This window comes from Gasterosteus aculeatus, chromosome 6, assembly GCF_964276395.1.
Source record: "Gasterosteus aculeatus chromosome 6, fGasAcu3.hap1.1, whole genome shotgun sequence".
Lineage (NCBI taxonomy): Eukaryota > Metazoa > Chordata > Actinopteri > Perciformes > Gasterosteidae > Gasterosteus > Gasterosteus aculeatus.
The window spans coordinates 6,617,146-6,633,734 of NC_135693.1; the positions used below are offsets into that span (position 1 = coordinate 6,617,146).

At 45.1% G+C, this 16,589-nt stretch overlaps 1 protein-coding gene across 3 annotated transcripts; it reads right to left on the reverse strand.

Annotated features, from left to right (window-relative positions):
• Positions 1–152: 152 nt before the first annotated feature.
• Positions 153–14,940, reverse strand: LOC120820726 (rho-related GTP-binding protein RhoQ). 3 transcript variants are annotated; one of them, XM_078103931.1, is made up of 5 exons: positions 14,394–14,940; positions 14,054–14,112; positions 6,294–6,458; positions 4,333–4,428; positions 153–3,210 (listed from the first exon to the last, which is right to left on the reverse strand). In XM_078103931.1, the coding sequence occupies exons 1-5, from the start codon at positions 14,533–14,535 to the stop codon at positions 3,049–3,051; spliced, it is 624 nt and encodes a 207-aa protein (XP_077960057.1). In that variant the 5' UTR covers positions 14,536–14,940; the 3' UTR covers positions 153–3,048. The 3 variants fall into 3 exon arrangements, with proteins under 3 accessions (XP_077960057.1, XP_077960059.1, XP_077960058.1); XM_078103933.1 differs by having other exon boundaries at positions 1,730–4,208; XM_078103932.1 differs by lacking the exon at positions 153–3,210 and adding an exon at positions 4,191–4,259.
• Positions 14,941–16,589: the final 1,649 nt, after the last annotated feature.

Sequence of the window (16,589 nt, forward strand, 5' to 3'; positions counted from 1 at the left end):
TCTATGTATTCATTTGCCTCATAGTTGACCTACTTATCAAGTCAACCCACTGATGTCATGATGAGCATGAACGCACTTTGGTTCCAGGAACAAACGCTGCAGAAGTTAATTTCACAAATGCCGTGTGACGGAGTTAAGCCCTCCAAAGCCGGTTTGTTAACACAGTAAACACATTTATTTGGAAGAGAAGCGCATTGGTGGCTGCGGCACTTCGGTCCTGTGTCCTGAGGGGGGGGGACCTTCACACAACGTAAGCAAGCGAAAACTGACAGATAGGAGGAGCACCGTTTACAGTAAAGCTTTGATCAATCAGTATAATCCCACTCATGACAGAATGAACGGTCGTCTTTAAGCAAGAGTTCATTAATGTCTTTTTAAACAAACAAGCAGTAAGTGAGAAAAGGCCGATAACGAATGCGTAATGATAAGACGAGCTGGCAAGAAAAGTTTGATCACAACGACGTAAGCTTGAAATCTGTGTGGCACAGTGTTGTTTTGGTCGGGTGGAGATGGTTACGCTGTTCTAATATATGACCTTTAAATGTATATTTGAAGTGGCATTGGTATCTGTTCTAATGGGATATTCTGGTTCAACAGTGTTGCCTGAAAGATGCGATTGGCACACGAGCCGGTGGATCGTGTGCCAATCGCATCGGTGGACGGCTGTAGGTGTTTTACATTAACAGTCGAACTGTTAATGTAAAACACCTACAGCCGTCGAGTAAGGACCATATAACTTAATGCATACACTATTATTGAGGGTTGCACCAGTTATTTATCCATCACTATATCCGTATATCCATCACTTTTGTTTGTATATAAAGTCCCTTATAGGTTTGTGATTTACAATGCGTTGTGATAGGTTGCACAATAAAAGCAGAAGAAATATCTGAAATGAACAAGTCATTAGATGACTTTTTTTCCATTATCCATGGAAAGACGCTTGCAGTCATTGAAGCATCAAGGGATTTAAAATAACTGACAAAATTATTTCAGTTTTTAGGTGGCCTACTGATACTTGTGCTGTTTGACGTTGTGTTTTACATCACTCAAAGAACGCAGGCCAAAGGTTTTTCATGTTTGCTAGTCACAATTGTGATTTTCTAATTTGAGGTGTATTGGGTCAAAAAGATGTTTTAATGTAGAATTACTATAATCTCTAAATCGGTAGGTTAGAAGTTTTGACTGTGCACCTTTCACTGGCTAACGCAACAGCTACGTCTGTTTTTGGGTGTAAAAGATTATCAGCAACTTGTTGCAACTTTACATTTTGATTCTGTGATTTGTAAACCACTTTCATTAAAACGGAGTCAAGTTTGCACGTACAAACAGCTGCTGCAACCCTTCTTGTATCTCTTCAAAACTGTTTGGATCTGCTTCTTTTTGGTATTTTAGAGACAATGATGTGCGGGGTAAGATGCTGCCAGTCCTTGTGCCGGATGGAACTGTGTGCATCTTGTTTGCTTCAATCGGCTTTCTCTGGGAGTGGAACTACATTTAAAAGCAGAGGAATGTGCTTTCTTGTGTCGCCGACTGTGCTTCGTGTTGTGCGTTACAGTATTGTGTCACCACCGGGTTGTGATGAAAGTGTTCGCTAGATTCTTTGGGCGTTGGATGTGAATCGGTTTCATTTCTAAAATGAGGTCCCTCTTCTTCTAAACCGTCTTAAAAGTGATACAAAGATAAAGCATTATTGCAGCAAGACACCAAAACATTAAAACAAAAAGGGTAATCGGCTGACGAAATAATATTTGCACAAACTAGATCACCTTAGAGATATAAAATGATAAGATCTAGATCATTCAAATGGACAAAAAAACTCCAGTTCCAGGTAAAGACCTCAGCCCCTAACGTACAATGTGCCACACTATAAATTAGGGTTTTCAGAAGGCGAAAAAAGACTCCCAACTGTGTTCTCTGAAAAGCATTGCACTCAGTTATCCGCCACGCAATGCGAGACACCTGTGGTTTCATTTGCAGGTCCACAGTTGGCAAATGACTGGACAGACTTTGGAGGCCAACAGACTCTCTGAGGCACAAACCTTAAATTGGGGCTCAGGAAACTGCCGTTTGGAGCGCTGCAGGAATTAGTCCTAAAACCCCCGAATGAAAGTGTGCATTTTCAATCCACCGGTTCCCTCGTCTCAATGTGTTTTTTTAAACGTTTAGATGCCTGGAATAAGGTCTGTGGAGAATGTCCTGTTCTGCAATCTACAAGAATATCTCACTGAAGCTTTTATGTTTCTCATAAGAGCCGGTTGGTAACAAGTGGTGAGATGAGCCTGTCCGCTTTTAGCTCTCATGGAATAATTTGCTTATATTCTAAAATTAGCTTTCTACTTCTATTGATTGCATTCACAATAGACGAATCCCAAAAGTGGTGTTAATTTGCAAAGATTATCTTAACTGAACAAAAAACATTATTTTGCCACAGAGCTTATTTTTTTGCAACACCCCAAAATCCAACGGAAAAATCCTGTTGGCTTTTTACTAGTTAACAAAAAGACGTTTTCCGTGCAGCGCTCTGTGTCCAGAAATGTAACGTGTCTCTTGTCACAGTGTCACTTAAGTAAGCCTCTCATTATTGATCAACTGCAGACTTTCTCCGATCTTATGAAGACACAAATGCACAAATCAATAATCTTGCTTTCAAAACAGAAGACATAATATGCTAAAGTTAAAATATAGCATTTTTCTTAAAACTAAAATGTAATTTTGTGTTATTTCTTTCCCATGACACCGTACAACAATTTTGTACATGAAAACAAATGATAAAAAATGGTTATAAAAGAAGGTACTTTGGAGGCAAACGCCTTTTAAAAGAAGAAACCAGGGTTTTGTGCTCCTTTGGTTGTAAACTGCATCATCAACCTGTGCTGGAGAGCAGAAGAGTTACGGCCTTTCAAGAGGCTCGCAGCTGAAAAACAGCTCTTGTTTGTCCCTTTCAGTCCTTTGTCTCTCCCTGCTGTCTGTCCCTCTTGTCGTTTCTTTCGCCTCTCGTCGAGGTTTGGTTTCATGCTCGGTTGCCAAACGTTCTCTGGGTTTGTATCACGTGATCAGGCAGCAGTTGATGCAGCGCGGTCCCAGTCTTCTCTTTAAAGCGCCCTTCTTTTTCTTAGGGGTGAGGATTGCGATGATTGCCTCGTCGAACACCGTCTTCAGGCCCTTCTGGGTCAAAGCTGAACATTCCACGTAGCAACATGCACCGATCTGATGGCAAGAAAAGAACGGATGGACCATCAGTCCGAAAATTCCAGTACGAAACTCTGGTTAACTGGCAGCTGTTGTAGTTAAATGTAAAGGAATCCACGGTCTTTCCACCCCATAGTATAGCTATAGCTGGTAGCTTGTTAGCTTAGCTTAGCATAAAGACTGGGTATGGAGGGAAACAGCTAGCCTGTAGGTAAAAGAATCCTTTTAACAGCATATGTGAGGCTTGTTTGTTTAATTAATACAAAAATGGTTTGCAAAGAAAGTATAAAACATTACTTTATGTGTATAAATGTGTGAATTTGTGAGCTTTAGACTACTTTCCAATGTACTCCATCAAGCAGATTAGCTGTTGTTAATCTTGTAACAAAATTGTCTCCTGGTATCTGCAGCCACAAGAAAGGATTTCATTCAGGCCTAAAGCCTGTGGAAGACATCCACCGCATTACGCTGTTTACGATGGCAAACAGCTCCAGAGGGCTCTACAATCTGTACACATGCAACATCCTCTGTACAGGGACGCCGGCATCGGCCGGGGAAAACTCCCCAAAACAAAAGGAAGACACCTCAGGCAGAGAGAGGATGGATTTCTCTGTGAGGACGACCAGAAGTGCAATAGATAGATTCAGAAACAAGATTTTTCAAAGACTGCCAGGAATTTGTGTTGCAGAAAGGTTGATGCTTACAGGCTACAGATGAGGCTAAACATTAGGGACAGTCACAATTCACCATCTATCAGATCCAGAATGATTTTACATGTACTCTTGTGGCCTTCGTGACTCCCACAGGAAATGTGTTTTATCTAAATCCTTTGAGTCTAGATTGTCCGTTCTAAAAAGTTTGACCTGCATCTCAGTTTCTGGCTGACAGCAGCGATTAATCAGTGACCATATTTGGTATCTACAATCTACTGCTTCTCCTTTCGAGGTTCCCGTTCACGCAGAATGGATTCACTTTGAGGCGAACGATGTACATTGGGAGTGATTCCAGGCATTTCACTGAGGGAATGAGAGACATTCGTGGGTTGAATACACAGGAATCCAACAGCACTGAAAAGTGAAAAGATAAGCTTTTGTTCTCTTCGTCGGCTATTTTTTTCCTGTTTTGGACAAAGATACAAACCTCTTTTGCTAGTTTCTGTCCTTGCTCAGTGAGTATGGGCTTCTCCTTCATGTCATTCAGTTTGGCAATGGTCTTGGGGTCATCGCGAAGGTCAATCTAAAACAAATGAGGGACATATAATCAGATACATTACATGAGAAGTGGACATAGACACAATGAAGACACCTGCTTTGATAGCGACCTGTCAATCACAACACAGCCCCGCTCGAAAACATTACTTTATTGTCTACTTTAATCTCACTAATTCCAAACACCGTCATGCAATGTTAAATGGGAGTAGAAACTAGAATTAGGTCGATTTTCTCATAAACTTCTACAATCAGACGGTCGCCCCCTGCTGGTCATTAGAAAGACTCTTCTGCTTTGGCTTTACTTTTCTAAACTAGAGGATACTGCCTGTTTAATATGTGGATATCAATTGCATATATTGTCAATAGTTTTTTGTTGATTTCACAAGATAAAATCAGCCGTTACAGCGCTTTTCCTCTACTAAACATAGTCATGAGGGCTGAAGTGTCAAACTGTTTTCTCATTTGGAAACAAAGCCATGTCGCCCCACACTTCCTGCTCTTGTGCAAAGCCATTTCACAGCTAACCACAAGGTTCCTTACTCTTCTTTTTATTCGTTGCAATGCTCAGCGCGCACACACCTCCTTCCTATCGCAGTAATAACCAGATAATGATAAATGCATCACCCTGGACAATCTCACTCGGAGCGACCTTCATCAACACTTTTCTCTACTGGTGTGATTTGTGGTCGTGTGGCTCTCTGTTCATGTGTTCATATCAGCATCCAAACCAAAAGCAGCGGGCAAGTTATTAGTGGACCTGATAAAGGGGCCGTAAACATCAGCTGACACACGATAAATCAGACCCCCTCGCTGTCCTCCTCATCACCGCCGGGCCTCGGCCACTCAGCTATTTGGTTACCAGGGAACACAGACCAGATCTACTTTGAAATGTTTCTTCTATTAACATCTATTTAAGATCAAAAGTCCAGTTTCTGCATCTTCACGTAATGAACTTGCTTGTTTAAACATTTCTGATTAAATGACTCCCTTTAAGGCAAAGTGTTCTCCTGCACAAAACCACTTAACTCCTTAAGCTCAGCCTGAGGACACCAGCCACGTCTCTACTGGCTGCTCCACAACTTTATGATTGAATTAATTAACTCCTATTCGACACAACACAACAACATTGCAACTGCTAACTTTTCTAACATTGAAAAACAAGACGGCAGTCAAGTAATCCACTTCATCCCTGCCTTCAGATAGTGTGGTTGGTGGTGCCCATCTTTTATTTCTCTCTTAAAATGATCCAATCTTTCTGAATCAAGTTCCTGCTAGCTTTGTTTTTTTATTCTCAAAAGGCTCAATCCGTCTCTTAAATGGACGGAAAAGGTGGAATTACATTTTGCCGCAGCTCAAGGTGTCATTTTGAAATGCCTTATTTTTTCTGCCCGACAGTAAAAACCCAAAGACATTCATAACATCATAACAATATACGACAAAACACAAGCCTCCCATTGTGAAAGCTAGTAACAGCTGTAGTGTTTATAGCAGTCTGGCATTTTTACTTGAATATGACTGCAACAATTAGAATATCTTCGCAGGCTGTACGGGCAGAACCTTCTGTGTGAGTGTTCGTGACACTCCGTGTCTTCTATGCATCATGCAAACTTCCTTTAGGGTTTGGAAACATTCGCATGGCAGCACAAGCAAAAGGGCACATTTGTCTCTGGATTCAACAAGTTGCTCTGAAGGCCTCGGTGGCCTTTTTAAAATAAATTCATTGTAGCTAACAGTGAGCTTGACACTTTATGTCTTATCATGTCGATAGAGGGCCGGTACTGATGTTGATATCGTATCCAGGCAATATTTTCTGTGCGAGTGGAAAACCTCATGTAAGGACTCATCTGAAGCGGGCATGAAGGAATGGAATATACGGAATTACTAACTCACCTGGGTGCCAATGAGCAAGTACGGGACACTGGGTGCATACTCCTGCAGCTCAGGCTCCCATTCCTCACGCACGTTCTGGAAGCTGGCAGGATTTACCACCGAGAAGCAGATGAGGAAGACATCGGTCATCGGGTAGGACAGCGGCCTCAGGCGGTCGTAGTCCTCCTGAAAGAGGACGGGACGGAAATACTTATTATCATTTGGCGTCAGGTGAGCAGACGTGATTCATTTCTATTTCTCAACACCTGAGAAATTACTGCGTGTGAATTAAAGTGTGTGAAAAACGAGCCCCGAAGACAGAGAGACAGTCTTTTCCTCATGTGCTCAGTTATCTCCGTGGCGATTTAAAGGAATGATGTGGAATGACAGGAAGGACACGCCTGAAGAAATGTGCTTTGTAATTGAGCAATGAAGAGAAAGGACTGAAGAGGATGATCTTCACGCGAGAGAGGGTAGAAATGTTAACAGATGTGATGGATGGTTACTGTATTCATCCTGAAAGGGGATTTTTTTTCCCCCTCCGCTACAGCAGCCTGAATATATACAGGTCAGGCAATAATAAGAAAAAATGCACAATATATACAAAAATACAGTGATATTAAATTAAATGAACTCACTAAACCTTTAAAATATCTTGTTTAGCACAAGGCCTCGCCTCGACCCCCAAAACCCGACACACAGCCATCTAATCAAGCGCCCTCCTGTCCTCAGTGAGGATAAAATCTCTCGAAAGAATGTCCGAGTTGCACAGACATGTGAATATTCACAGCCTCTTCTTCTGTGGCACAGCATCTGGATTTTTGTCTGCCTGCTAGCTTAAAGAGGAGGCCGATCAATGGATCTCCATCACATGAGATGTGACTCAACCAGACCAAGTGAATCAATCTCACTCTCTCTTGCCTTGGAAACTGTATTGCCCACATCCCCGAATTCAATATCAAATTGGATCCCACTGTGCCGGAGACGGTTGTAAAGGTGCGACAGCGCGCTGGAATTCATTCCGATGCCTTCAGGGACCATTCTCTGCCAAATACAGTACCAGTCAAAGGTTTGTGCCAAACAATACCGTCCAATATGATCACCAGATGCCGGGATTTTAAATCATCCCCTTGATATTCTTTGAGTGGGAACTATCACATCATTTGAGTCATTCGAGTTGCTTTAGTGTGACCGACAGCTTATCTGACACTCTCCAATATATATATATATATATATATATATATATATATATATATATATATATATATATATTCAAATTCAACTCGTGTCAATATCACTGATTATGTTTCATGAATTTTTCAGGCCGTTTCTGAGATTTACCTGAGTGTGCAGCCTAGAGTGAGGAAAGAAATCCTAGAGAGCGTCTTGGTTAGGATAATATTTATTTATCGCCAGCATTTCCACAATTTTCACTCCTCCTGCATCAGGACATCTTGTGCTGGTCGTCGTCGACATGTGACTATGGAATCCATCCAGACTGAGAGCGAGACAAAGTCTAACTCTTGCCCCATAGAGACCGATATAAATGTGGTGACACAATTCTCAGAAAAGCACAAGGTACAAGTTCTTGAAACTGCCAGGAGAGTCGTATTTCTGACCACGCAGACATATAAACTCTATCTCAGCGTTTGGGAAAGTCTTGGGTAGTTTTGCATCGAGGGGAACTGCTTTGACGTGTGAATTTCCCTCGTCTCTCTCTCTTCTACCATTATAACTGCTAATAGCACCAGTACTACTTCTCTTACTGCTATAACTTCCATAGCTTCCATCTATTTCAATTAGGCTCTTCAATTCTTTGGATAACTTGGTTTATCTTCCTCTGTCAATCATTATAACTGGTACATTATGCAGTTTAATGATTTTATCCTACAACATTCAGCGGTATTCAGCAAATCTGTCAAATTTATTCCAGCGTTTCTAATTTCTGTACTGTTACTATTTTTTGACATTCATTTCAGTTGCATTGCAATGCATTTTCTAGTTAACAAATGTTAGCCCGCTACACTGAGGGGCTTTGGTGAACACGTTAGCGTGCTAATGTGGCCGTCAGTAAGCCCGTGGCGTCACAGCTGCTGCACGTAGATTTACTCTTGTGTTTGCCTGCAATACGGTTCCATCCCAACCAAGCGCATTGTGCCCTTTAGAGGTCCTGGTTGGAAATGGCAGCGTCATAACATAATTAGAAATGAATATGTTGCGTCGATGCAACGAGGTGCACAGACGGTGGAGAAAATCTGTAAAAAAAAGTCGACACATTTATATCAAGACAAGCCTGGACACTAATGTTAAGCTGCTTGTTTTTCCCTCCTGGGGAGAACATGTAACAGCACACACTACTTTTGCATCAATACATTATGTGCTTTTTATCCGCCCTGAATATAAGTCGGCTGTGTGTGTGTGTGTGTGTGTGTGTGTGTGTGTGTGTGTGTGTGTGTGTGTGTGTGTGTGTGTGTGTGTGTGTGTGTGCACGTGTGCACGTGTGCTTGACCTTTGCTCGCACAAGTCAACCCTCTGTTCTCCCTGCGAGCTGCGGACATAAAGGCACAGCGATAAAAGCCACTCAGCAGTTTCACAGGCCCGGCGCCTCTCGGAGACCCATCTCCGCCTCTCACCCCGTTTGCTTAGCATCCCCCCCGACACACTGCCAAAGGCATCGTACCCGCTGGCCCCTCGAGAGCGTATATTAGGAGACGCAGACTTTGGCTGCGTACTCCTACGTCTCATGTTTGATCGGCGCCCGGCCCTGAAATGTTTACACTCAGGCAGCTGTGAAAGTTTCCGTCAGATGTCCACGTCACACGTGTTTATTGGAGTGAATCCGTCATCTTTCGAAAAGGCGGTGCAGCAGGGGCCAAAAGGGGGCTTCGCTGTTTAAACGCTGGCTTTGCTCGGCGCATTTCCACCGGGGCTTCATTGGAGCCGCGTGACTGCGCTCTGTTGACTCGGTGACTTATGAGTGCAATGATATCAGTGCGTCATTCCCTCCTCCCACCGCTCTCTCCCTCTCTCTTCCATGTCTCCTTTCCTACGCCTTTCGCCTCCTCGGGGCTCCATAAAACAAGAGCCGGAGACGCCTGCTCTCCCATGGCCGCCGGGTGGGAAGTCCAGACAAAAGATGCTTCTTTCTCACAGAGTTCGGCCTCTGATTTAGCAAATCTGCACATTTCACCAAACTGCATTTCACCCAAGGGATAAAAGATTTAATAAGCTATTTATGGTCGTTATTATTTCACTGGCCCTCTCATGGTGATTAATGATCATTAATTATAGCTTGAGCCGTGATGCACTCTGTCTATTCATGCCTGTGTGGTGAGATCACATCCTGCCGAGCTCCTTTCAGAGATCCGACAGTTTATTGTTGCCTTTAATGGCAGTTGATGGCAACGGCATACTAGCTGTGTGTAGCACGACACATAAGAACCTGTAACGGATCATTAGAGGGAACTCTATTCATGTATTCGCTTTTAGCGATGTTGAATTCAATACTACTAAATATATTACTTTGGGTAGGAAATATGATTAGTGCGGTGGTTTCCAAACCCCAGGGGGGGGTTTGCGTTGGGCGACGAGGGGGGTCTCAGCTTCATCCACAACATTAAAGTCTTACAATGTCCCTTTATCCCTAAGGGGGGGGCAGTTTGGAACCACTGGATTACTAACAGAAGAATATCAAAAGGTGAATGCCACTGTGTTTTTACAGATACTGTACTGCTACAACTGTTATGCTCAACATGTGGAAACAGCTGTCGAATGTCTTATGTGACTCTGTCCCTTATGATGCCATCAGAGCTTATCTCGGCTTCAGCTCAGACCTCAAAACTATTATGGCTGATAACATACTTCCGTTTTCTGATGACACGACCAAAACCTCTTTATTAGCATGTAAGTTTCCAGTAGAACATTAGCAGTCTAGTGTAGCTTAATAGTTAGTATTTTGTATCTCATAGGAGCTGCTTCCACTGATGAATGATCTTGAGTGCGGCACCTTTATGGAATGCTAGATTGCTGTAGTGCAGCTGGGTGCACACACATTTTTTTGTCATCGTGATCTACCCCCCCTAACCTTAAACCCCCCCGCCGTTGGCCGGTCAGTTCGCCGGGTTACTAAGTAAATAATAATAATGACGATTGGTAGCGGTAACCAACAACAGGCTGCATACCCGCAAAACAAATTGATTTTGAAAAAACAAGCAGCCTCTCATCTGTCAGTCGGACGACTCGCACTGATTGGAGTCAGCCGGCGATGCTTTTCAATGAAATGAAATGTGTCCGTTAGAAAGCGAGGATCGCTAATTAGCATTACCAAGTTTAGCTCGCGCAGTCAAGCGCGGTGACCCGGCGTGATTCTTTTTAAGGCCCTGCGCAGACGATGGACCGGTCGTCAGTTCAACCTTTAAAGTTATTTGTGAATGCAAAGAGTTTCCCTGAGTCTTTAGACAGCTGAAGGAGAGTAAAATCTAAAGTGTGAGGTGACGCAGGCAGCATACAGTTTCTCGGTGTCCAAGCAGCAGAGAGGTGTCAGGTTCCCTCGCTGGGTGAAGCCATTTCCAGTCTCCCGCTTTCAACTCTCACCCCTGACCCCGCCTCGCCCCCACCGGGACGTCCGTCCAGGGGGGTCACTGCGCCTCTTTGGTTTGCTGAGTCCCAATGGACTCATCGGACTGTGTCACACCGTGACGGGCGGGGGGACGAGGGGGGGGTGAAGTGAAAGGATACGCAGCCGAGTGTTAAAGCAGTCGAGGGGGCGGCGGGACACCGGTGGCACGGACGCCATCACAACTCCTCACTCCCTCTACCCAAAGCGCCGCCGCTGCGACCACGGCACTTAGCATCCACTTCCTGTTTCCTCCTGCTCCTCCTCGGGCAGCGGTGCTCTATTTCATTGAGTGCAGTAAGACGACTGAATGAATGAGGAAATGCTTTCCCCTCTGCTCCCTCGTCGTGTTTGCCAAAAAACAGACGCCACACAACTTCCATATGGAATAAGTCAATGGGGGGGGGGGGGGGGGGCGGCTTGAGGGAGCGACGTGGCGAGCGTGCAGACCAATAGCCAAGCGGTATCGATTCAAGTGTAGCGGACGGGTAAGGAGGCTTGTGTCTTTGATGCCGATGCCCTTGTGGAACAGCAGAGCAGCAGCAAAGTCGCCCGGGCCGGATGGTGGAGATGATGGGGGGGGAGGCAGGGGGAGGCAGGGGGGTGAGGCATGGAACTGAGTCGCAGGGAGGAAGAAAGAAAAGTGAAAATGAAATTGAGAGGACTGAATTAACCAATTCTGGGCAATTCCACCCTCTCCTCCCCAATCTGCCCCCCTTCTCTCTCTCTCTCTCTCCTTCTCTTCGTATTTTCAGTCTTCATTTCACTGTCTCCCCCCCTCTCTCTTTGGGGCGCCAGGTCTTTGATCAGAGGCTGCAGCTATAAACATTACCAGCTGGCCTTGTGCTCCACATAAAGAGGTCAGTGGAGTCGGAGGCGGGGGGGATTTGGGGGGGGGGGTTAGTGGAAGGAGAGCAGTAACTCTACTCTCGGTGGCCTGCAGCAACCAAGGCGGACATATGGGGGGACTTCTCCATTCCGGAGACACTCTGAATCAGCTAAAAAGGAAAAACCCTGCTCCGACACAAACACACTCACGATATCAAACACGGAAGAGGAGATAATACGGCCTGTTCCTCTTTCTTGCGAGCGAGTAGTAACACCTCCACCGTGTCCACAAACACAACGCAGCCACAGGTGGATGGCGGCGTGGGAAGGTGGAGGCACGACTTGCTATTCGTGGACTTGTGCATCAAGCGTTGGTTGATGAACGGAGCGGCGAGGCCGGCTGAATATTCCCGCCGGTTGACCTTTCAAACGCCTCTTTTTTTTCTCTTACCGCCGGTCAGATCGCGTGACTCGTTCCGATTTCACACAGTTAAATGCTGCCCGGAGGAAGAGACGAGCGCAGATAAAAGGGAGTCTTGTAATTATTACGTTTTTATTCAGTGATTCTTACCAAAATGATTTTCTTTTCCAATTTACATTAAACTAATCTACACAGAAAACTGCCTGTCAGCCTCAGGGAAACAGTGCTGTGGGGGAATAACTTGCATAAAGTTACGTATAGTTAACAGGGAAAACGTTATGCTGGTTACTACTTCCTCTTTATATATATATTATATATATATATATATATATATATATATATATATATATTCTCAAACCGGAACTGGTGCTTTTTGGAACAACGGGAAACCACCAAGATGGTTTTGATGAGTTTTACTTTGTTAGTTGACATTCAAACGAAAGAAACAATCTGTGAGCTAAAATGACAGTTTTCTGACTGGAGTATGGCGGCTTTGAGAAGAGCATATGATGTCACATGTCTCACCTTAATAAATTATAATAATTGTCCAAAAAACAGTTGATTTTGTTGGCTATATATTAACCTGAACATGCGTCACATTGCGTCGCACACTGAAAAATTCTAGATTATATTATGTCATGTTTTGTTTTCATCACTGCCTATTGAAGCTGTAAACAATCAATACTTTACTAAAGCAATAAGGTACTAGAGGCAGTACTTTATCGTCCAATAATGTAACAGTTCGGGGGCGTTGTTAGGCCCGACGCACCGGCGGACCCACGTGTCCGGCTGCGAAAGCTCGCATTGCCCCAAACCGATCATTCGTGGGATTTCCGAGTCTTATTTCCGCGATTGCTGCCGAGCTAAAAGCTAAAATGTCAACGGCCGTACTTTGAGCGCGCAGTGATGCAGAACCTTTGGGTCAACGTGAACAGCAACTGTACATTATCGCTGAATAATGTCCCCACCGTGACTCACTCTCAACCAATCAGAACGCTGGATTTCATCTACCCGTATTATAAATGACATTACACGTCATTTTATCTGACGCTTTCATCTAAAGCAACTTACATTGCATTTTTGAACCTGTATTTTTTTTAAACTTTTTTTTTGAACCCATCCCACACAGTGGGAATAATCGACGTGGGACGAGGAGCAGCCGTGGTTGGGTTCAAACTCCATGCGCCACCGTGGCCCATACTGGTGACCACTGCAGAGTCATTTGTGTGTGTGACTGACCTTTACCGATGCAGACCGAGGCCTGACGTCAGCGGGGGTAAGTAAGTGTTTAAAACGTAACCTCTGCTGCCACGTCTCGTCCCCGACGGCCCTCAATGAATCTGTGTCTTTTGAGTGTTAACATGACTTCCGGTCCGTTTTTGTGTTTTGTTCATTGGCTCTACGGCTGAGTGGGAACATTATTGTGTGTGTGTGTGGGTGCATGTGTGTGTGTGTGTGTGTGGGCAGTTGGGTTTTCACTACAGTTTTAACTCTTGCCTGCTGAATGGCACATTGTGAAGAAGAAGCCGTGCATTAGGGGCAGCACTGTTTAACAAACCTGTGACATCACTACCGGACATAAGAGCCCTGTTCTCCACATAATAGAACTATTGACCCCCCCTCCCGCCCCCCTAACCCCCCTTAACTAGCCATCACTGTCCACGGCACACTCCGGCAGTAAACCCATGTGCGGAAAAAAACGTCACCTGTTGCAGCTTAGTGTCTGGCCTGAATATGGGCCATGTGGGGGCCTTTGGAGACCGAGATAGATTGAGAGACAGGGAGTGTGTGTGTGTGTGTGTGTGTGTGTGTGTGTGTGTGTGTGTGTGTGTGTGTGTGTGTGTGCGTGTGTGTGACCCAGCTTGTCCTTGACATGCTCGGCACTTGGCACAGGGAAGAAGAGAAAATCAACTGTACCTGACCGGCTGTGTCGTACAGTCCCAGCAAGTACTGCTTTCCTCCGACGCTGACACTCACTGCGAGGAAATGACAAAGCGCATGTTGAGAGGAGGAGGGAGAGAAGGGGGAGAAGGGGGAGGAAGGAGGCAAACAAGTGGTTTTGATTATAGCAACAGATGCAGGCCAATGCAGTTGGAGGGGGAGAAGCGTGGCGGAGGAAACGGGGAATTCACTCACTTATTAGATTTGTGTTCAGCTCAACAAAACACGGAATAGAAGCCGATCACATGACGCGATGCTATGACGAAACGTGCGACTGACTAAATCGATTTAAGGGGAGAAACCACGCGTTTCCTACCTGCGTAATGGTCAAACACCGTGGGCACATACTCCTCTGGGAAGGCGTCGTTGGCGTAGCTCATCAGGAGACACGTTTTGCCCACCGCGCCGTCTCCCACCACCACGCATTTTAACATGATAGCACCGGTTCCGTTGGCCATAGTCCCGAGCTTACCACCGGCACCCCGACGCACTGTTGTCCTGACCCCCACCTCCTCTTGCTCCTCCTCCTCCTCCTCCTGCTGCTGCTGCTGCTGCTGCTGCTGGGTGGTGATCCCTGCGCGGCGCGCATCACCAGCGTCGGAGGCGGACCGCGCGGCGCACAGAGTCGGAGAGGAACCGCATCTTTCACCACCAGCAGCGGGCACAGTTGTAGCCTCCTCCCAAAAAGTGGCCGTGAAGTAGACTCTCTCTCTCTCTCTCTCTCTCTCTCTCTCTCGCTCCCTGTGTGTGTCTCTCTCTCGTGCCCCCGCGCCTCTGCCCTCCCTCGCAGCCTGCGCGCTGTGCGGCCGCCGCTGGACGAGGTGGGTGCGCTCGCTCGCTCGGAGAGGCGGAGCTTTGGTTTGAACGCGAGGGGCTGCGGATAAAGTGCACTTTGCCTGCTGGGGGGGGGGGGGGGGGGGGAGCCGGGGACTGTGAGAAATGACACTACACATTTAGGAAAGCTGATATGCAAACACTGGCCTGCATTTTATTAGTCTTTAGCAATGTGAGACGGGCGTCGGCCCTTGACTTGGACCCTGAAGATGTACGACAGATGATCATAACTTTATTTATGTAGCGCCTTAAATAGCGATATCAAGCAAGCACCTCGGGCTACTTTAACCTCACCCTCCGTCCCCAAATAAAGACAAGACTGATGCTATATTATTTTCAATTTGGTTAGACTTGCATCTGTCACATCAGACAGCAAGCACGCACACCGCCTGCATGTCGAACTTTCAGATATCTTAAAAAGATCTAAATTTAGGGAAGTCGCTGTGTGCTTCTCACATGACTTTGTGGTTGAGGAGGATAAATGGATATGAGAGAGACATGCTGTGCTACTGCGTGTGTGTGTGTGTGTGTGTGTGTGTGTGTGTGTGTGTGTGTGTGTGTGTGTGTGTGTGTGTAATAGATGGATGCGATGTGCGAGACAGGAGAGGGGAGGTGCAGATGGAAACACCACAGGAGGATGTGTGTCTGCGAAAGAAGGAGTGTGCAGATAGCGATTTGACCTCTGCTGGCCAGTTGGCTGGGTTCAAGTTAGTTCAATTCCAATTTACACGTGGGAACACAGGATATACTCTCCCCAAAAAGGAACTTTAAGAGGGAGAATAAAAGGAAGAAATGCGTTCCCTAGATGGCCAGCAGCTGAGCGGTGGGCTGTCTCCAAGAACAAGCCTGTTGTTGGGACATAATAAAAATCCTGAATAATTTCTACCACGTTAGCGTCTCTTGACCCTGAATCAGTCACGCCTTCCAAATCCAATATATGAATATAATATAATCAAAAATCTTTAATACATCACACGCTGAATACGGTTGAATACTAGTCGATTTTCTATTTGAATACACACATTTCTTTTCCTGTCAAAATCAAATCAATAAAAAATCACCCGAGCCTTAATGCTGCTCGTCTTTTTATTCCCCTTTCTTCTGTTTCCAGGTGTGAGCTGAAATGATGCCAAACCGCTCAACAAACTTAACACAGTGTGGGTTGTCAAACAACATAGACAAACACCTATTATTATTATTCATAAGGGGATGATTCTAATATATAATGGGGATAGATTATGATGATACAAAGTATAGCTATAGGAGAGTTTTGCTTCTACATTTTTTCTGCATGTGTCCATCAATTTAGCAAAAACTTTTATTGTCCAGTACTGACACATTATGTTACATCCCTGTAGGTACTTAAAGTCCGTCTATTACGTTTTTTTATCGTCAAACAAGTGCTCAGCCCAAAAGAATTGTGACATTTTTCAATTCATTTCTGTACTCCAGACAGAAATATTTCAACGTTTATCAGATGTGACGGTGCCGTCAGTTTCTACTGTACTGAAACGTGCTTTTTAACCTTGGATTGTGCTTCATTTAGGGATTAATCCTATCATGCTGCTCGAGGGAGTTATCTGTGCAGCACCTCAATTATTATGAAGGGCAATCCATTAAGGTCACACCGTGTGTCCATGCGCTGTGTTGTGTTATGGTGTAGGCTTGTGTTATGGTG

Coding starts and splice junctions, on each gene's coding strand:
- LOC120820726 (XM_078103931.1), bottom strand. CDS start 14,535: ATGGCCAACGGAACCGGTGCTATCATGTTAAAATGCGTGGTGGTGGGA. Junction 14,113..14,393: donor GGTGTTTGACCATTACGCAG/GTAGGAAACGCG, acceptor ATTTCCTCGCAG/TGAGTGTCAGCGTCGGAGGA. Junction 6,459..14,053: donor TGTACGACACAGCCGGTCAG/GTACAGTTGATT, acceptor GTCCTCTTTCAG/GAGGACTACGACCGCCTGAG.